Below are 22540 nucleotides of genomic sequence, written 5' to 3' on the forward strand. Positions count from 1 at the left end.
CAGTTTGAGGGTAAATAAAGCCATTTGATGTTTACTTATTCATTTTTAAAATAATTGTCCACATACTAGAGTTGTAACATTGCAAAAAAAAATGTAAATAACTTTTTTATTAATTCACTTCTTTAATAATCAGCCACTCAGTTGAGATAAAAAGTTGTTCAAATCGATTTGAATGAAAACTTCTCTTGTGTTAGACAACTTGTTCAACAACTTTTTAGCATGCCATTTAAAGGTGAATAGAAATTAATTATTTGTGATCAGAATTTGTTTATGAAAATGTAAGAGTTTAGAATTCTTGAGAGGGGGCCTGGGTAGCTCAGCGAGTAAAGACGCTGACTACCACTCCTGGAGTCAACGAGCTCGAATCCAGGGTGTGCTGAGTGACTCCAGCCAGGTCTCCTAAGCAACCAGATTGGCCTGGTTGCTAGGGAGGGTAGAGTCACATGGGGTAACCTCCTTGTGGTTGCTATAATGTGGTTCTCGCTCTCCGTGGGGTGTGTGGCAAGTTTTGCGTGAATGCAGCGAAGAATAGCGTCAGCCTCCACATGCGCTAGGTCTCCATGGTAACGCACTCAACAAGCCACATGATAAGATGCGCGGATTGATGATCTCAGACGCGGAGGCAACTGAGATTCGTCCTCCACCACCCGGATTGAGTCACTACGCCACCACGAGGACTTGGAGCACATTGGGAATTGGGGAGAAAATAAAATAAAAAATCAAACACATTTTCTGCATGCAGTTTGAGGGTGATTAGAGGCTAATATTTGACAGGTCCCGAAAGCAATACAAAAATGTTTACTAAAAAATTGTCATGATGGTACAATTTTTTGCATGTTAGTTGAGGGCGAATAGTTTAATAATTCAATAATGTAATGTATAATAATTGTCCCCTCAGTAAAAAAAAAATTTAATCTTAAAAAATAAAAATCTACTATTAAAACATTAAACAACTTCTTATCATGTATTGTTCTGATATGATATTGGGGAGCAAAAAAATCATAATTTTTTTTTATATTAAATTTAATAGTCTGGCCCTTAATGGAGATCAAATTATATTTAAATAAGTGTGTAATTCTGCCACTAGCTTCAGCAAATGGAATTGAATTGAGAGTAAATAGAGTAGTTGAATTTTTGGCCCATCAGTAAAAATCATTCTGAAGAACTTTGTTGTGTTATTAGAATTTTGTCAATATTCAACAATATTAGCATGTAAGATTAATAACTTTTTTATTTTTTACTTGACATCAAAAACCATTAATCGAAGAGCAAATACATCATAAAATGTAAAATTACTGAAAGACCTTTTTTGTCAACTTGTTAGTATGTAATTTAAGATGAATAGAGCCGTTTGAAAAGTTTTTTCTGGTGTTTTTGACGACTTTCATCATGTAATTTGAGGATGATTTAAAAAAAAAAATTTCAACCCAATCGCTGGGTTGGGCCTGCTGGGTAATTTTATTGGGTTATTTTCTTTCTGTTGGGTAGTTTTTGTTTAACCCAGCCACTGGGTGAATGGCTTGGTCATTTTCACTGACAGTTGAAACTGTACACTCCTCCCCCCATCCCAATGCGAAAACCCAGCAATGGTGTCAGAACAGCCCAACTACTGACTTATCTGACGCTGACTTTTTGGATCATCTTCAGGAGTGAGCAGTTCTCAGCGTGGACAAACTGGATGATTTATTAGGTGAAATAAGGTTTTTATCTACAGCATCATAACTACAGCAGATTCACAACACTCGCGTCACGGGCTTCAGGGTTTCAACACACCGCTCTACGCAAGCATCATGCGGAGCTTTGTCCAACACATGAAAAGCGTTGGTGCGGACGGTAAACATTTAAAACGCATTTCAGTTTGGAGTAGATAAAGTCAGGGGGAAAAAAATTATGTAACTATCGAATATCGATATCGCAAAGTTTTCGTTTTTCTTTGTACTTTAAAACCATCACCAGTGAGGCAAACACTTGTGAGAAAAATCACAAACTGATCCAAACTTCGACTTGTTATTGCACAGAAACATTTGCATTCATTAACCATGCATCTTCTGATGACTGTTATATGACTAACATTATGGGTTGATATCTTTCTTTAACCTTTTTTCTTTTCTTTCATATTGTCTTTTTGTAGGTTGGAACAAATATGGTTGTCAAGACCTCACTCCCCTACATCCTGCATTCAGAAAAACAGGCCTGGTTTGTAACCACAAAATACAGTTTTCATTGAAGCAAAAACGTTTCCAACACCTTTATCACCCATGTGAAAAACAAACGGCCCCTTAAACTTAATAGCTGGTTATGCCAACTTTAGCAGCAACATCTGCAACCAAAGACTTCCAATAAGTGGAAGTGAAGCGTTGTTCTAGCGGGAAGACCAGCAGGTGTACATCATCACATCATCAGTTGGGTGACTCCTAGCCAATCGCACGTAAGCCAATGCTTTATAAGTCCGCTCACAATCTATCACATTGCTGTTTCGGTGTGCTAACACTGCAACCTCCACCTCCCCACCACCACCAGTTGAGCCCTGTCCCGCAGGGGGGTAGGCTCCTCGCCCCTGCCTCCTATCTCCGGCAGGACATGACGGTTCCGGGTACAACTCCCTCGGACTGCCGGACGGGGCCTACGCCAAAGAGAGAGACATCACCTCCCGTTTTACATCTATCAAATAATGGCATCTCAAACTTCACTCAAGCCTGCTTGTCTTCCCGATAGAACTGGAGATCAGTCTTTCACAACTGCTTTACTTCAGCCACATTGGAGGGTTATTGAGCATGAACTGCCGTTTAAGGTCCTGCCACAGCATCTCAATCAGATTCAAGTCAGGACTTTGACTACACCACTCCAAAACTTTAATTGTTCTTCTTTTGAGCCATTCAGAAGTGGACTCCATTGCTTTGGATCATTGTCTTGCTACATAATCCAGTTGTGCTTGACCTTCAGCTCACAGACTGATAACCAGACCTTCTCCTTTAGGATTTTAAGGTAGAGAGCAGAATTCATGTTTTCCTCAATTATTGCAAGTCATCCTGGTCCTGAAGCAGTAAAGCAGCCCCACACCAACACTACAACCACCATGCTTGACCGTAGGTTTGATGTTCTTTTTGTGGAATTCTGTGTTTGCATTACCATGTACCATGTAACGTGACCCATGTCTTCCAAACAGTTCCACTTTTGACTCATCAGTCCACAGAACATTCTCCCAAAATGTTTATGGATCATGAAGGTGTGTTTTGGCAAAATTCAGATGAGCCTTCATGTTCTTCTATGTTAGCAGTGGTTTTCACCTCGCCACTCTTCCATGGATGCCATTTTTGGCCAGTGTCTTTCTGATAATGTAGTCATGAACGTGACCTTTACTGATGCAAGAGAGGCCTGCTGTTCCTTGGATGTTGTCCACAGCTTTTTGTGACTTCATAAATGAGTCGTAGCTGTGCTCTTGTATGAATTTTAGAAAGTCAGCCACTTCTGGAAAGGTTCACTACTGTTACAAGTTTCCTCCATTTGGAGATTATGGCTCTCACTGTGGTTCTTTGGCATCCCAAATGCTTTGAAATAATTCCCAGACTGATATATTTGATGTATCAACTTTTTCCTAATCATTTCAGGAATTTCTTTCAAGCTTGGCATAGTTTGCTACTGGGTGAGAACGTTTAGCCAACTTCATGCTGCTGAAAAAGTTCTGTTTAGGTGTTGATTTGATTGAACATGGCTGGCATTAATCAGGCCTGGGTGTGTCTAGTCCAGCTGAACCCCATTATGAATGCAGTTTCAAAGATTTTAAAACATAGTAACTAATGGGGGCAAATACTTTTTCACACATGCCCAGTTGATATTGGATAACTTTTTTGCTTCAATAAATACAATTTTGTGTTTACTCAGATTGCCTTTGTTCTGCTGAACACTAACAAAGATTTTTAGAAGAATATTTCAACTCTGTAGGTGTATACAATGCAACTGAATGGTGACTAAAACTTTGAAGCTACAAACAGCACATAAATGCAGCATAAAAATAATCCACATGGTCCCAGTGGTGAAATGACCGCGAAAGTGGGAAAAAGTGAGAAAAACATCAATATTTAAGTCCCTTTTTTTTACTATAAATCTTCACTTTCACATCTAGAAGTCATGTGGCACCTGTTTAATTTTTCTTTCAGATGTGAAAGTGAGATTTAGAGTTATAAAGTACTTAAATATTGATATTTTTCTCACCCACATCTATTATATCACTTTTGAAGATATGGATTTAACCACTAAAGTCTTATGGATTACTTTTATGCTACAGTTATGTACTTTTTGGAGCTTTAAAGTTCTGGCCACTATTCAGTTGCATACAATTGACCAAACAGAGCTGAGATATTCTGAACAAAAACAAACAAACATTCCTGTAAAAATGAACCAGCATGGGTTTAATAAATAACCCATTTGCTGTGTTAAAATAAACTACCCAACTTGCTGGGTTAGTTTAGCCCCACGTGTGTTCTGTCCCATATTTAAACAGCATTATTTAGAGTGTACAGATTATAGCGGAAGAATGCAGACCTTAAAGTGCTCTATAAAGAGCAAAATTTAGGTTTACGGGCCTCTGACCTCGACTGGAACTCACTCGTGCAGTTCATGTTTTCTGCACACAAAGAGCTGGTTACACTTATAAAATGTTAATACCTAGATAGCTTCAGATATACACCATCATTGCGGCACAGCGAGGAGTCCCCGATCTGTGTGTGCGTGTATGTTCACACACTCTGGCAGTCGCACAAGAATGTCCTGAGAGAGCCAGCGCAAGCACAAGTGTCACTAATATAAATGGTATGAGAGCGCAGCATTACTCAGGACCGCAGGTCTATGCCAACGCTGCCAACTCTGCCATTTCACTCGGAATTTAAGGGCCGGAATCAAACAGCCGGCATAAGCAGTCCTGGAAAAGCAATGCATATTTCTAGTCTATTATAGTGAAGGTGTTGAGTTTTCCCCTCAAATCCCAAACTAATTTGTCATACATGGACAAAGAGTCAGAATAGAGCTTCATAACTTAGCACTTATGTCAAACCCTAACGAGGTTTCGACAAATTAGTTTTAAAGTGGCTTTTAAAATACAAGTGTTGCCTATTTATAAAAGAACAGAACAATTTCTCCAGAGGAAATGTATTACGGTGTTTCTTCAACTATGGGCACTTTTATGTCTCTGGGGTTGATTTTTAACTAACAGATTTTTTATTTATTTTTTTCCATGGGTTGCATAAAATTCACATTAATCAGTCTTTTTCATGAATGCATTTTACCATGCCTTCACTATTTATTTTTGCTAGTGTTTTTAAAGCATTGCATGGATTTAGTTTGAACTAAGATCCAGAGCCAGACATTCAATCTAAAATTGTTCATTAATTATTACTTGTACTCAAATTGTAATTAAGTACTTGTAATTAAGCCAAATTAAAATAATGTACTAATTACATTTTTTTTTTACATTTTGAATGAAAACATTTAAGTTATGATTATTATTATCATTGCTTTGCTCCCTCAATACAACAACAATTTTTTTTTTAACTTTAAATATTTAATAAATTATATATGTATACAGATTAATTAAAATACATTTTATACATGTAAAAAAAATATATATATATATATATTGTACAATTATTGTTTGTAATTTTAATTAAAATATATTAATGTATATTAATCGCTACTCAGAAATGTAGTTATGCTAATAGCTTCGCTATTACATCTGCCCATCACTAATACTGTACATACCATATATATATATATAAATCAAGGTAAATATAACTTGTGTACAGAATATTTTTGTTTGGGATTTCTAATCAAGCTTTAGTTATGTGAAAAGTGTGAAAATATAATTTAACTGAGTATTTAAGATATATTAAGATACGGCTTTAGCAAGACAAATGAGTCAGCTCATTTGTTTAAAGAAAAAAAATTTAAATGTCATTTCCATCACGTTTTGAGATCAAAAAGTGCCCATAGTTGGAAAAACAACCATCATACGTTTTACGTTTTTAAATTGCTCGATAGTTGTCTCGTCAACAACAAGCTTAAAAAACACAAATTATGAGCTCGGTAAAATTCAGTATCTCAAACCAAATCAGACATAAGGAAATAGAGTGCTCATTTAGTCTACAGGCAATGCTTGGCCCTTGGCCCCTTACCTTTGAGATATGATTTTATAGGCGTCTGGGAGGTAGCAGTTAATGTTTTCCATCTGGAACGGGTCAGCGTCACAAATCTTGTCGTCTGTGCGGCCGTAGTTGGCAGTTTCTATCATGATGACATCACTCCCTGGGCAGCGGAGGTCAATGGGGTAACCCTCACATGACAGCTCTCGCCGCACCAGACCAAACGGTAGAGCTGCCCGACTGAAAGCTAAAACAAAGGAAAGAACAATTAGCTACAGGATATTATAAAAGTCAATATTTGATAGACAAACAAACTGGAATTCCTGGTAAACACTGTAAAAAATAAATAAATAAATAAAACATAACCATGCAATTCCGTGTTTGGAACATGGGAGTAAGTTTCTATAGCAGTGAATGGGACACCACAACTAATATTATTTTTGCATTCCCATTTGCTCCAACAGTTCAAGTAAAAAAAAATCAACTATTATTTTTCCACGACTTTCCAAAAGAGGAAACTAAATAAATAAGCGGTAGGTTACCACAGTTAGAAGAGAGAAAAGTGCCACATTTAATCTCTCAGCAGCTGTATTTCAAACCCTTTTGCATCACTGGTAACTAGTGTTGCTATTATTGTTGTTGTTTTTTTTTTATTTTATTTTTTATAAATACCAAGGCAATATAACGCTAAGAATAATGTTATATTTGACACTAAATTATAAAAGAAATTACCATTAAAAAAAGTTAGATTTACACAATTAAATAAAGTGGAAACACATCTTAAGTCTTTGATAAGAGTTCAGGCCAAAATCAGTAACCAGTCAAATGAATAGAAACAATGTTGTTATAACAAACATATGAACTACATTGACTCATCTAATTTTGTTGGGGTTTCACAATTCAGCTAGGTTCTTTCTACACAAAGTGTTTGTGTTCAGATTACATAGTACATTGAAGTTAATAAAACTCTTTTAAAAAACGTGTAGCCACTGTCCACCATTGAATCAAGTTCAGTCAAAGAGCAGTACAGTAGGGATAATGTACAGTCAGTTCGTAATAACATGTAATAAAGCATTATTACGTGACTACCTACCAAATAAATAGACATTTTATCATGTGAGAAGAGAATGTGGAATGATACAAGAGACATGAAACTAGCACATAGGAAATCGGTTGTGAGGGACAAAGGTCAATTATACAGTCTAGCGGCCCTTACGCAAAAATAGTTGACCAATTCATGAGTTCAAGACAGCAGTGTAATACCTTAAACTATATTTGTTTTCTTGCTGTCAAAAGTATGACTTTAGCAGGTGGACAATAATAAAAGTAACTATACCCTGATAAATCTCAATGTACAAATAATAAACAGTAGCGATAGACGTGTAGTGTTGTATAAAGTCAATTACTGAAATCTCAAACTGTCAAGAGAAACACTGGACCAATGCAGCTGAGCTGTTTGTAATATAAGAAACATGTTTCGTCAGGACTTTGAAACTACAGCTGACTTGTAAGTATGTTTGCCACTTGTGTTACTGGAATGCTCATTGAGGTCACGAAGGAAATCAAGTTACCGAAAGACAGAACGGTCAGGGAGTTGAAGAAAGAAGATAGTAGTTTTTCAAAACCAGTGTAGTAGCTAATCCAAGTTGTCGTAGTAATAAATCACAGTAGCTCTTAAAATCCAACTACTAGGCATTTATCGGTTTAACTGAGTCATAATATTTTGATACGTCTGCCAACAGTTTACGAATATGAGGTAATCCCAAGTAACCCTTTCCTGAGTGCACCTTCAGCACGCATTATGTCAACTGTTACTGTGGTAATGTCACAACATTGTTTCTAAATTGCTTCAGTATATTATGCTGTCCCGAAATATCTAGTAATACAAAGATGGGTCAGCATGTTTCTGTTGGTCCATCCAGCCAATTCTGAAGTTTTCAGACTATCCTCAGCATATAAGATGAATAAACCAGAAAACTTGCGTTTAGTCAATAAGAAAATGACAAGTTGTTTTATGTTTTACATCCTCTCAAAAAGTCCATCATACTATATAATATAATGATAATGTGCCACATACAGACTGTGATTATGATGTTGGCCATACTGGGGAAGATGTAGGGAGCATTAATGTGGGAGGAGATGTAGAAATGATATTACTGACCAAAATATACTGTATAGAAACAAATGGCACTTTTATGTTGCAGTGTCATAGACGATATGCTTATTTATGTGATTATACAAGGCATACATTTTCAATATGAATAAATGCACGTATGATCTGTGTGCTACATCTTTTCCTTTTCAAATTTCTAAGCAGTTTTCATCCCGGAGCAAAAAGCAAGTGGCCATGGGTGGGAGTGTTTGCGCTATCTGTGGGTGTATGTGCGCAAACAGAAAATGGAATATATAATAAGACGCAGACGGTGCGATAATAAGAGAAGAACCTTACAATTAAATTAAATTGCACTTGAACCAGCCCATTAGTGCTTTGTGCATGCAATTTTCCCAACACTAATGCTAACCTAACCCTAACCACTAAAAAAGTAATCAGATTACAGTCACCTCTGTCTTTCAGAGCGCATGCACAACACCAAAGCCAAGTGTTGTCTGATTAAGGTGTTTACATGTTGGACGAAGCCGAGTTATAATCGCACTATCTAGGTCTTCGCAAAAATTTCAGTCGTACTAAAGCGACATGGTGATGTCGGTGCATGTAATTACATAATTGCATGATGTCATAATGCATGAACTAATGTAGTTGATTGATGTCATAATATAGATGTACTTACAATATCGTCATGACAAAAGATTGTTTAGCAATGTGCTGTAATATGCATCATTTCCAGCACTACCCTGCTCATAGACATCAAATCTAAAGCAAATACACATCGTTCATTATAAGGCTTTCATTGGAAGACATCTTTTCCTGTACTGTAATATTTGTGAGATAGATAGAGAGAGAGCATGAATGTGAGCAGCATGAAGTGTAATTGAATGTATTTTACAGAGGTGTCGATCGAAGCAGGGACTGTCTGGAGTCCACCCAGGAGGAAAAATCTATACGCTGCACTCCACAAATCTGACTAAAGCCAAATAGCTGTGCTTGGGGAAAAAATTAACTCTTTTGCTCAATTGTGTTCTGCTCAACAGATGATTCAGACAAGTTTTAAAGCAACAAATTTTTTTTAGAAAGAACGAAAGAAAGAAAGAATATAAGTCATATAAATCTATTTCTCATAATAAAACATGCAAGTCCATTTTTCACAGATATACTACTGATTTTTGATCAGAAAATCAGGACGAACAGACTCGAACCTGCTTCTAAACCCTGACTGACCAAAAGTATCGTAAGCCCAAGTAGATCATAGAAATGAAAGCGCAGCGTAGTTCTAGCGGGAAGACTAGCAGCTGTACATCATCACATCATTAGCTGGGTAATTCCTAGCCAATCGCATGTAAGCCATTGCTTTATAAGTCTGCTCACAATCTATCACATTGCTGTTTCAGTGTGCTAACACGGCAACCTCCTCCACCCCACCACCACCAGTTGAGCCCTGTAGGTGGTAGGCTCCTCGCCCCTGCCTCCTATCTCGGGCAGGACATGACGGTTCCGGGTACAACTCCCTCGGACCTCCGGACAGGGCCTACGCCAACGAGAGAGACATTACTTCCTGTTTTACATTTATCAAATAAATGGCATCTTAAACTTCACTCAAGCCTGCGTGTCTTCCCGTTAGAATACAATTTACAATTCATCTTAGTTTTGCAGCCCATTTCCCAAAAGCATCTTAACTTAAGTAGTACTTGAAAATGCTCGGAGATTAACGAGTGCTCTGGAGTAATCGTACAGCGCTAAGAGCATCATGAGGACACAGACTTATGCAGACACCTGCAGGACATTTGTGGAATTACACTTCATTCAATTTAAATACCAACAAATACACTTTATGCTTTTATGTTTTAATTAATAAGACTAATAATAACAATAATAATTATTATTATTATTATTATAATAATAATGAAATACATAAAACAGATAGTCTAAATGGATGAATAGATTAATTAGTAAGCAAATAAAGTTATCTGTGTGGACTAGTTGGACAAGTTAGTAACAACAAAGTTGTGGCATAACTGATCCAGACAGCTGAATGAATTAATATTAGAAAGAGAAGAAAAAAGTCATTAATTGCTAACGTGAATGAAAATCATCTGTGTATATTTGCTCATCATCAGGGCTGGACTGGGAAGAGAAATCGGCCCGGGATTTTACATGGCAACTGGCCCAACTGTTGAGCAGGGGGTGGGGTGGAGTTTGCCGCCCTTTTCTGCATATCGCGGCGCCGTTTTGTGGTCCGTTCTGCATAACGCGGCGGCTCATTGTTGCTTATCGCGGCCCATTCAGCACATTTCACTGCTGAACCACCGGCCCGCTAGGTTCTCCCGATGGACATTCCGCCCCCAATCGGCCCAAAAGTGTGTCGGCCCACCGGGAAAATGCCCGGTATGCCAGATTACCAGTCCAGTCCTGCTTATCATCCTACATTTACATTTATTCATTTGGCAGACGCTTTTATCCTCATCTCCACTTCCTCGCTGACACCCAAAGGCTCTCTTGCCAGCACATCAAGTTGTGTAACACCGCACCTGCAGCATTACCGTCACCGTTATCACTTTTGGGAGAAAAGAGCAGACCATATCCATGAAGCGCATCTTCCAAAATGTCTTCTTATTTAGCGTTCGGCAAAAACACGGAAAAACATTCAATTAATGCTTTTAATTAGCAGGATCAACACACAGGACCTCTACTGTCTTCAACTAATCCTGGAAGCTTATAACGAAATATTATAACTGCACACCTGATTATGAGAGCAGATTGTGTAAAAGAAAAAGATTGTTCTGCTCAAAATAATTGTAAAAACAAAATTTAAATATGCAGTTAATAAGGTTGAATAAATATTTTAGCCAGATACTTTACAAATTGTAATGTTATGCACAAATATAATGAAGTTACAATGATGTGCAGCACTATATGGTTGCATTTCAGCACTGTCACGTGGACAACTACTCTTTTATGTAACACTTAAAGCGTATCCTCTCTGGGTCATGTGCAGTTTTGGTAAACGTACGTAAAATACAAGGATCGTTCGTAAAATTGCTCGTAGAAAAGGCTCTTGACTGCTAAGATCAATCGTTATTGGGAAACGTAGCCCAGATGTGCTTGCTTGAGATCAAAGTGAGTGTGAGGTGCAGCCACATGAGCAAACTGTCAATGATCACAGTTGTTAGCAGCAACATTTCATCCCGAGGGCTGCAGCTGCCATGTGTGTTTTCTGCTGTGTGCTCCCCAATTAGCCTCTCTCAGCCGGCTGCCTGCACACATTCTCATATAGCCATTCACTCAAATTTCATGCAAGTAACTACCCAACTCATTTAGCAGCGAAATGCTAATTACCCTGTCGCTGTCCTGACACTGCGTTTCATCTGTGTGAACAGATATAAACGGTGAAGTTTTCAACATTATTTTAATAATAACAACAATTTACTCTGCCACATGCATGCACTGTTGCAAACAATGCCAAAAAAAAACTACTTTCTATGGCTCTCGAGTTCTCTGATATAATCAGGGTAATGGTCCACGAATATGTTTTTTTTTTTAATGGCAGATGCTGATAAAGGGGTAAGTTGATAAATAAATGTGTTTGGGAACCGAAAATGGGATCTTTTGCGGAACTGGTTCCATTTTATAAAAATACCAGAACCATATGATTTTCATGAGTGTCCTCCGATTCACAAACAAATGACTCTAATGAGCTGATGTTTTTAGGTTGAATCTACAGGGTGACCCGTGTACAGGGCTGGACTGGGAAGAGAAATTCCCAAGGAGTTTACATAGCAACTGTCCCAAAGTTTTTTTTGGGAGGGGAGGGGGGGTGGGGTGGGGTGTTGTTGTTCGGTGTCCTTTTATGCATTACGGCGCCGTTTTGTGGTCCGTTCTGCATAACAGGGCGTCTCATTTTAGCTTATCTCAGCACATTCGGCCCGTTTCGCAGCTGACTCACTGGCCTGCTCGGTTCTCCTGATGGCCAGTCCCACCCCTGATCGGCCCCAAAGTGCATCGGCCCACCGGGAAAATGCCCGGAATGCCAGATTACCAGTCCAGCCCTGCCGGTTTAGTCTGATTAGTCTTTATTTTTTACAGTTACATATTTTCCTTAATATTAGCCATTATTTCATCATGTCATATTCATTGATTCTAGTCAGTTTAACGCTGACAAAAATGGTATATAGTTTTAGTTAATGGATTGTGCAAAATGACAAAAATGTGAAACCAAACATGAATTAAATATTCAAACATTTAGAAAAAAAAGGCCCAAGCATTTTCTTTATTTAAACATGTGTAAACCGTATAAAAGATACAGGCTACATACAAAATACAACTGTGAAAATCTGATACACATAATGTGACCAGTATAGTCTTATTCCTGAATGAATGACTCTTATGAGATGGTTTGTTTTTGTTTGTTTAGAAAGATTTTGATTTTTGCTTGTTTAGAATTGTATTGTAAGAGTAATTTTTGAATTTTATGTAAGTCTCTAAAAAGTCATTTAAAAGTCTACGTAAATGGCTTTTGAAAATATTTTTTACCTACTTGTGGTATTTTAATGTTTATTGCACAGCCCTATTTACTTTCAAAGCAAGCATATGAATATAACCGCAATTTTATTAGATTTTTTTGTTTGTTTGATTGCTATTTTTAACGTGATAATTTACATTATTCTATAATTGTTGTTGATAGAGCTCATCTTGTATTGGATAAGAAACATCAACATTCATTTAAAGACTGGACCACATCTAAACCAGTGCAAAACCACTTTATCCAATCTACGTGTACTGCTTTGAATTCAGATGTATATGCGAGCATCTAGAATCCAGTATAAAGCATGTATGGATTCCACTTGCTGCAATGACTTCTATTTCAAATATGTGAAGTGATATAATGTTCTCCACTGGTCTAGTTTACATTCATGGCTGTATGACCTATAAAACCACAGTGGGGTCTCTTGGGCCCCTAATCACTCCTTCTGTTTATTGGCATAATAATTCAATTAGTAAGAGTAAAAATACCTAAAGGATAACAAAAGATGAAGACATATTAGCAGCTTTTTGCCTAGGCAAGTCGAGTTTATTTATAACACCCATTTCAGACACTGGTCATTCAAAGTGCTTTACATGGAAATTATAAAGAAAACAAAAGATTAATAAAAGTTCACTTTAAATTCACTTAAGAATGAAAGTGGATAATGCTGAAAAAATATGATTAAAATGTTTTCGCTTTTGAAAAGGAGTACACGTCAAATAGCTCCAAACTGAAGCATGTGTGTCATTTTCCTTGAAATGCATAAAGAACTGAAGCTACCTGTGGAAGTCAACCCACCCAAGGCCATGCAATACAGTATGATACATTGAAAAAATCCTATTTTATAAGATCTCCCGATGTCTTTTTACACTTTACAGACATTCCTTTAGGCTGACATTTTTTCCTTGAATTTCTAAACATAGCTTCAGTTTCTATTATTATATGAAGTCAAAATGTTGAATTGTGTGTAGTTTGCAATATATATCAGAACATTATTATGAATTCACTTCTTTGTGTAAGAGTAAGCCACAGGAAAAATGGTAATGGCCCATCTCCTTAAGAATCACTATAAAACCATTAGAAATAAAACAAATGGAATTATCCTGAAAATTCTTCTTTTTTGCATTTTTCAAATTTGATGCCATTTCCCTCCTTACAATTGATATTACCAGCATAGCAATTGAAGTAATAAGTAATTAGCATTAATTTCAAAATGTCTTAGCATTTAGTCTGCTTTTTTTTTTTCTTTTGCTTTAATCCAGTCAATGACCAAGTTTACATGCACAATCTTACACTGGTTATGCCTAATAAATCGACAACATGGAAGGTCACGTAAATGCCTAAAAAGGTTTTTTCCTTTATCGGGGAAAGGTCAAACGTTGACGAAATGTCGGTTTTTGACCATTACCCTGATTTCTCGTTGTATTCGAGCGCCTTTATCTGCGTTTTACCGGTTTAAGGCCTCGGTATACTCACGGCGAAGTTCTTCTTCATTCTTCACTCAGAGCCAGAAAGTAGTATGAGGATGTACAAGACTACATGTAAAACATCAACTAACATTACATTAAAATGTGTTATTAGCGACTTCATGCCTTCGAGCAGAATTCAAATGAGATCAGAAAAAGAAGCTGTTTTAACCACTCGATGATTTTAGGTAATATTCACCGATCAGCCACAACATTAAAACCACCTGCCTAATATTGTGTAGGTCCCACTCGTGCCGCCAAAACAGCACCAACCCACATATAGGTTTCTGAGATGATATTCTTCTCACCACAATTGAACAGAGTGGTTATCTGAGTTACTGTAGACTTTGTCAGTTCAAACCAGTCTGGCCATTCTCCACTGACCTCTCTCATCACCAAGGTATTTAAGTCCACAGAACTGCCTCTCACTGGGTGTTTTTGGCACCATTCTCAGTAAATACTACTGACTGTTGTGCGTGAAAATCCCAGGAGATCAGCAGTTACTGAAATACTCAAACCAGCCCGTCTGGCACCAAAAATCATCCATGCGATTATCTAATCAGCCAATCATGTGGCAGCCATGCATTGTATAAAATCATTCAGATATGGGTCAGGAGCTTTAGTTAATGTTCACATCAACCATCAGAATGGGGAAAAATGTGATCTCCGTGATTTGGACCGTGGCATGATTGTTGGTGCCAGATGGGCTGGTTTGAGTATTTCTCAATCTTCTGGAATTTTCTCTAGAATTTACTCTGAATGGTGCTAAAAACAAAAAACATCCAGTGAGCGGCAGTTCTGTGGATGGAAATGCTTTGTTGATGAGAGGTCAATGAATAATGGCCAGAGTGGTTTGAACTGACAAAGTCTACAGTAACTCAGATAACCTCTCTGTATAATTGTAGTGAGAAGAATATTATCTCAGAATGTTATTCTGAGATGCGGGTTGGTGCTGTTTTGGCATCACGAGGGGGACCTACACAATATTAGACAGGTGGTTTTAATGTTGTGGGTGATAGGTGTGTATATGCAGTAGATAATGTGTAATTTGTCTACATTCTACATTAAAGCCGCTAATGTGCTAACATGCTACACTATGAGCAGGTTATTAATTGTTATTGTATTTTGTGATGACTACAATACTACTGCAAAGATGGGTGCCCTCACAAAAAAATCTAGATTTCTGAAGAAAAAAAACAAGCCACACATTTGTTGTAAAATTGCTGCAAATTATCCACTCATTATTTTCAAATACAAAAGAGCTTACGATTTGACACAAATGTTTGCCAGAAGTTTGCAGCTCCTCACCAGTCGAGGTAAACCTGCAGCAAACCTTTGCCAACAATGAAGAGTTTGCCGTAAAGCTCATTTGCATGTGAAAATAATGAGTGACGAATTTGCATCAAGTTGCAGCAAGTTTGGCAGAACTCTTGATTTTTGTAAGAGTGTATAAAAGTATTAATGGGCAGACACAGAGCTTACTTTGGGTAGATGTGTGAATTGCTTTTGGGTGCAGACGTCACTTGAATAATGAAGCAGAATGTCAAACAAAAGAGTGAATGGGCACTTAAGAGCATTAGAGTAGATTCAAAATTTTTTAGACTAATCACACAACTTGGTCTTGGAAAATGTCTCTATGCCAAGGATCATACAGATGTAGGTAAATTTGCTAATATAAGGTAACCATTTTGCTAATAACTGTACGCCGGTGTTCATGTTGACAAATCTTAACCGACTGAACGGAGACTCACTGTCCGCCTTAAAGTAGGTGTAGCTCCAGGTCACAAGTATTTATGACAAGGAGCAATGGCAGTAACAAGGTGCTTAGCCACCGGTACAAAGTTTTCCTGAAAGTTTGCACTGCGAGCTGTTATTTTGACAGATTTTGTTCGAATTGTCACACATTAGCTCAGTTGTCAATTTCTTCTCCATTATGTTTGAAATTGTTTCTTTGCTTTACATTTTTCAAAATCCTACATGTTTTATGTCAAAATCATTTGACCTTTACTTCAGAGGCCAGAAAGATTTTTAAAAAAGAATCCCGATTTTCAGTGTGGTCTCAGACTTTTGGACACCACTGTAAACATTTGTACCTCTTGGTAGGTCGTAACCAGTTGATCACAGTTTTTAAACATCATGCAGAATAAGGGATTGCGTGTTTTGTTGCTTTTCAAACAAGCTGTTCATTCTGTCTTTGCATCCCTTGTGGTCACCCAATCAACTCCACCTTCACCACAGAAGCTATGCGCATCCATCAAACCCATTCGGTCTCCTCACAAACAACTGTCAGCAGAAAGACCAGAAATTGATGAGGACTGTTTCTGGAGTGCAGGCCTCCCCCCCCCTCACACAAGACGCATGTATCAGGGGCCCTGAGGGTCAGAGCAAACTGTTAAATCAATATAAGGAACTGGGAGTATCTGGAACTCAACCTGGGAGCCTAACAACTAATTACAAAGTCAAACACAACTCCAACCCCAGGGGTCAACAAACTACTTGCGCTACAAATATACTTTGCTATAGGAAAACTAATAATGTTCCAAATTCATTATAATATCTTGGACTAATGAGGTTCTGTATTGATTTTAGCTTAGGATGTTTCAAGAGATTGCATTGGTGTGTTTGTTAATTGGCCGACAGAGGTGAGTGTTTGGGAAACTTCTTTGAATACAGTCATTATTTTTAGAATTCCGTTTAAAGACGCTAGCAGCGCAGAAATTACACGGCTTTCTGGAAATCTTGATTCTGACTGGTCAGCTAAAGTAGTCTGCAGTCTGGAGTCAGCAAGTGTTGTGATCATACCTCTTTATGTTTTTACGTCAAAAATGGATTAACTCACTTAACGTCAAAACTCACTTAAACACGGTTTTCTTGTGATGTCTGATTTTTTGAATAAGTTTCTTTTTAGTAGTTATCAGTGTATTGTGTGCATATAAACACACTCAATGTGACAATTCCAAGTGAAACTCAATGTGATGTAGAGCAAGACCTCATGTGTCTTTTGGAACTTGATTGGATTGTGAATTTTAGGCTATGGCATTATTGATTAATCTAAGTTTTCCCCACTCACATGGTCTTGATTACCTCAGCAAAAAAAATGTTTTGATGGCAGAGAAAGATATTTAATTTTGATGAAAGATTATGAGAACAAACAAACATAATTTCCTTTGAAATAACATACTGATGAATTGTGCACAAAAAGACCAGACACGTGTAGTTTATGCTAGTCTACTCTATAGTGTGACGGCGTTATAGTCTAAAAAATGTGTCTTGTCTCTCTTTCTGGCTCCCTAGAGTAACTGTATTTATTTCCAAGTACCTACACAGTTTTTCAAACTCACCTACATCTCGGCAAAACACTGCCAGAAGCAGTCAAGATTTACATCAAAGTTGAGAAGGAAAAGAAAAGAGCCAACAGTAGCCTTCAACAAGCCTGCCAAAGCTTGTGCCTCTTTATCTCGTGCTCTCTGTTAAATTAAATCATGTTAAGGTGTATCCTGGGCCGTAAATAATATAACATGGAATGTTCAATTCAATTGCTATGGCAACAGTTCCAGCCGGAGCATAACTGACTGATCCTTTTCCCCAGGCCTTGTTGACATGGAACCTTATCAGGCATTCTGGTCAGCGACTGGGAAAAGTAGCTTTTCTTATGCACCTTCCTGGCACCCTCCCCGAGCTTGCTACAGGGCTCAAGCAAGTGGTAACCCATATTGTCGTCCAATATAGCACTTTTTGCGTGACTCCTTTTCTGTTGAACGACAGAATGTAATTTGTGGGTAAGACAAATTACCTTGTTTTCTATCAACACCCTTGAAATTGGATGTCGCACTTTAGCTCAGATGATTGCATTTGAAAAAAGTAAAAACAAGAAATCTAAATAAATGCTACGACAAAGACAGGCAGTAATATATTGCTATAGTTGTTGTTCAAAGATTTGAAGGTATTAGATAGCTACCTCAGGGCACATCGTCAAACATTTCAGCAATACAGACTAGACTAACCAGTAACAATGTAACATTGACTTGAGCAAGTCATCATTCGACATCTTAATGTCTTGGTGTGCTGTTTTTTTTGTTAACAGAATAATACACAAAAAAAAAACATTCTGTCATTATTTACTGGTATCTGGTTCCAATTCGTGAATTTGTGAATACCACCTGAACCAATTCATGGAAAAATACGAAGTTCAAAACAATGATTTGTTTCAATTTGTGAATGAATCATATAACAACTGTTTTGTGAACCAAATCTACCGATTAATGGAAAATACTCAAAACAATGATTTGTTCCAATTCGTGAATAAATCATACAACAACAATTTGATGAACCACCTCAACCAATTCATGGAAAAATACCAAGTTCCAAACAAGGATTTGTTCTGATACATGAATAAATCATATAAGTCGGGTTTTGTGAACCAAATCAACAGATTCTTGAAAAATAACCAGTTCAAATCAACGATTTGTTTAGGAATCAAACATTTTTGCCACAACGCGCCAAGGACAGCTAAAGCGGATGTCAAGATTTTCAGTGAAACTGAACTCGATCTGTTCATCAATGATAATTATCTCTTTAAGATGAATATTTCAAACCTTTCCAGCTTCCTTGTGGGAACGATCCCAGGTCAGTGACCATATGGGTGGAAAAGCATGGCCACCACCATGCAAACAGGAGGTCTGGGTGTCGGTTGATGCTTGTCACCCTCTATTAACACAGCTCTGATTGGCCTTTGAGGCTGTGGAAACATAAAACAGCTGCATGCAAATCCAACACACTCCCCCTCGGACAGCCCCCATTGTATTCCAGACTCCAGCCTCCATGGGGGAATTTCTCTGAGAGAAAAGGAGGCGGAGAAGGGAAAGGGAGAGTGTCACCTTTAGAAAAGTATGAGAGGCCCTAAAGGACCCAGCATGGACTTCTTGAGTCCACTTGTCTGTTTTGTGATTTCATTCTCAGCATTACCAGTTGCCAAATGTCTTCGAAAGAAAAGGAAAATGTGCGACCAAAGCACAACAGCTCGCATGTGTCCATAATCCAATAAACAGAGCAATGCAGGGCTTACTGTACTGTAGACACATCCAGAGGTGAAGTCACGATTTGCCAAAAGAAGTTCTTGGAAGGGGGGGAGAAGGGAGACGCTTAACTTCTTTTAACATACAAACAAAGCTTGTTTTTTTCTTTTCTCGGTTTCTTTTATCTCTACATTCAGTCGGTATGCTTTGCTCACAGCATCTCCACAGAGAAGTTTCTCACAAGCGGTACATGTGAACGTTGTAAATAAAGATCACAATGCAAATTTCACAAAAAGAGGCACTAAAGTGCTTTGGCTTTTCAAATACAAAATGATCTATCAAATGATCTGCAAGTGTTTCAAAACAAAAGGTAAAATATGTAGGCCTAAGGGTTGTAATCTATGGAGCCCCTTATAGGACAGGGAGGGAATTTACTTTCTGAAATAGCTTTATGTTCCTTCTGAATTATTTTGGGTTCCTTCGCAACAGCTTTACACATCCCTTACAGAAATGAATCATGCTTTTACTACAGTAACCATAGCTGAACAATAGAATGTTAGTAGAACCAGAGTAACCACAAGATTTACCTGTATTTACTGCAGTAACAATTTTGAACTATGGCATTTATAGCAAAACCACAAATTTGACTATGAGTTAACTACAGTTAGTGGTTGACCGATATGGGTTTTTTAATGGCTGGTTTAATGGAGAGCAGGTTGGCCTGTAGGCCAATACAATGCCGATATATCACACAACTTAGTAAATGGCATTAATGTACATAAATGGGATATTTTTGACATAAAATGTCTTTTTTTGTGTTTAAGATGGTAGATAGCAGTTTCTCCAGGTTTCTGTTTAGTGTTCCCATTTTAGTCAATTGTTTGCACAAAGAAATTGTAATACATTAGAATAAAGTAAATAAAAACAGTGCACACAGTAGTCCAGCAACCATGGATGGTATGTGTCCATTAGCAATCCCATTTTCTCACAAAAACACTGTCAAACTAATTGTACATACAGTGCACAGTGAATATGACATTTACTTATAGTGCATAAGAAGAGCTTTTACTTGGATGCTCTCACATGCTAGAACAGATTCAGCTAAAGCAGCAATCTCCTGACAGCTTTCAGTTTACTCGGTCCGGATAGCCTCATTGGAGTGTCACGGACTGACTATCACGCAACATTAGTGAGTCAGAGGGGCATAGTTTTGATCCAGGCTATTATAATATGCCCTTCAAAGAAAGACATCTGATCGCTTAACAGGAAGAAAAACGTTAAATTTGCGCAACTTTTGTGAGGTTCAAGGTTGCAAGGTTTTTTGATTGGTCATTTCCATGTCTCAGACGTGTCAAATTCCGAATACTGGCCAATTTATCGGCCTCATTTATTTGAAGAATAACCATAGTCACCAAAAGGTTTTGCTTGATTTTACTACAGTAACTATGACTGAAATTCAATATTTGTACCCTTAAGAAAATCAAGTTCATGGCAAATAGGCCGCAAACTTGCCACAAATTCGCTACAATTCGGTGACATTCCGACTTTGAAACTTTTGAAAAATAAAACATACTTTTACAAGTTTCATCATGTTTCATCAATACAGGGACATATTCAAAATTGTATTAGTCATACTGGTCATGGTAAATTACCAAAAAATTCAGATCCGTCAAGTTAAATGTGCAGCATCAGGGTGGGCAATAACAGGGTGGACATTCAGAGCCACTACATGGTCTGTGATTGATATCTAGGAAACATATTTGTAAACTAATATTTATTTTATTTCTGTTAACATAAATACTGTTTTCCATTTGTCTTCCCATAACAGGGTGGACATGTTAAGCTTGATCACATATGACCAACACCACAAAATAAAGGAAAACATAAATAAAACAATAGAGTTATAAACTTCAAATAACTCATTTTGCAGAATGGCTGATGTCCATGTTTTTTAAGAAAACACACACTGATTGTCACTGATCGTCCATGTAAAGCAACAGCTGATTTCTCACACAATTCATGCAAAAGGTGTGTGTGTTTCAGGTCAATTTCTCTCGATTTGTGAAACATTCTCAGCAGTTTGGGTGTGTGATGCTAAAATACGGGACAAACGGCATTGCGTATGGATTTCATATGGAACATAGTTTTTCCCTTAATTACGGGACAATTCCTAACTTTACAGGATGTTTGGCATATTTTGTTAATTAATTTGACCTGATACTGCTTTAGTCAGTTGATGATGGTGGCGATAACGGTTGTCAGGGGCGGGGAATGGCAGAATTCAAGTGATAATGCACCAATAACAACATAGAATCTCCAGTTTCACAAAACTGCATCCAATACAGTTAAAGGGAAACTAACACAACAGTAGATTATGGACTTCTGAACCAGCAAAACAAGTGGGTATACCAAGGGTATACACAAATATTGATCCTTAGAAGTCATTATAGGCAAACATGGGAAAAAAGTGGGAAAGAAGTAAGCATACGAAAGTATACATGCGTATGGACCCGACTACACCACTGATTGAGAGGGAATGCAAACTTCTTAAGGGGAACTAAAAAACTATGTATAATAAGTATATATATACACACACACACATATACTATATATGTACAGTATAAGTATTTAAGCAATATCACACAAGCAATAGTGTGATATGGCCCTACATCAAGACTGCTGAGATATGGCCACAGGCAATCACAGAAGTGCTGATTTAGGGCCATATAGCATGATTGCGAGTGTGATATTGCTTAAATACAACAGTTCATTGAACAAGTAAATTTAAAAAAAATTAGGAAAAACGTAATATGGTCATAAAAACACATTTGTGCATGGAACTGCTTTCTTAAGCCACGGATCAGAATCTGCCATTGCTGGTCCAAAACAAATTATGTGTCCAAGCCTCTCAAAACATCACTTTAGAACTACTAGCATCACAGCTTGGGTTGTTTCTAACATGTTATTGGAGAAACAAAAACATCCGTGAGCGGCAGTTCTGTGGATGGAAATGCTTTGTTGATGAGAGAGGTCAACAGAGAATGGCCAGATTGGTTCGAACTGACAAAGTCTACAGTAACTCAGATAACCACTCTGTACAATTGTGGTGAGAAGAATAGTGCTATTCTGAGATCCGGGTTGGCGTGTTTTGGCGGCACGAGGGGGATCTACACAATATTAGGCAGGATGTTTTAATGTTGTAGCTGATTGTATATAAATATATGTATATATATATTTTAATCTTTCCAAAAATTGTAATTGTTTCATTGGTTTTTATATATATATAT

General features: G+C 37.6%; 1 protein-coding gene across 3 annotated transcripts in view; it reads right to left on the reverse strand.

Annotated features, from left to right (window-relative positions):
• Positions 1-22540, reverse strand: part of LOC127648960 (adhesion G protein-coupled receptor L2-like) — a 135743-nt gene that overhangs the window by 79227 nt on the left and 33976 nt on the right. For all 3 annotated transcript variants that reach the window (XM_052133821.1, XM_052133823.1, XM_052133822.1), the window contains exon 3: positions 6168-6381. In XM_052133821.1, coding sequence (XP_051989781.1) covers positions 6168-6381 — 214 coding nt within the window. The remainder of the gene's footprint in view (positions 1-6167; positions 6382-22540) is intronic.

This window comes from Xyrauchen texanus, chromosome 9 (genome assembly GCF_025860055.1).
Source record: "Xyrauchen texanus isolate HMW12.3.18 chromosome 9, RBS_HiC_50CHRs, whole genome shotgun sequence".
NCBI classification, from domain to species: Eukaryota; Metazoa; Chordata; class Actinopteri; order Cypriniformes; family Catostomidae; genus Xyrauchen; species Xyrauchen texanus.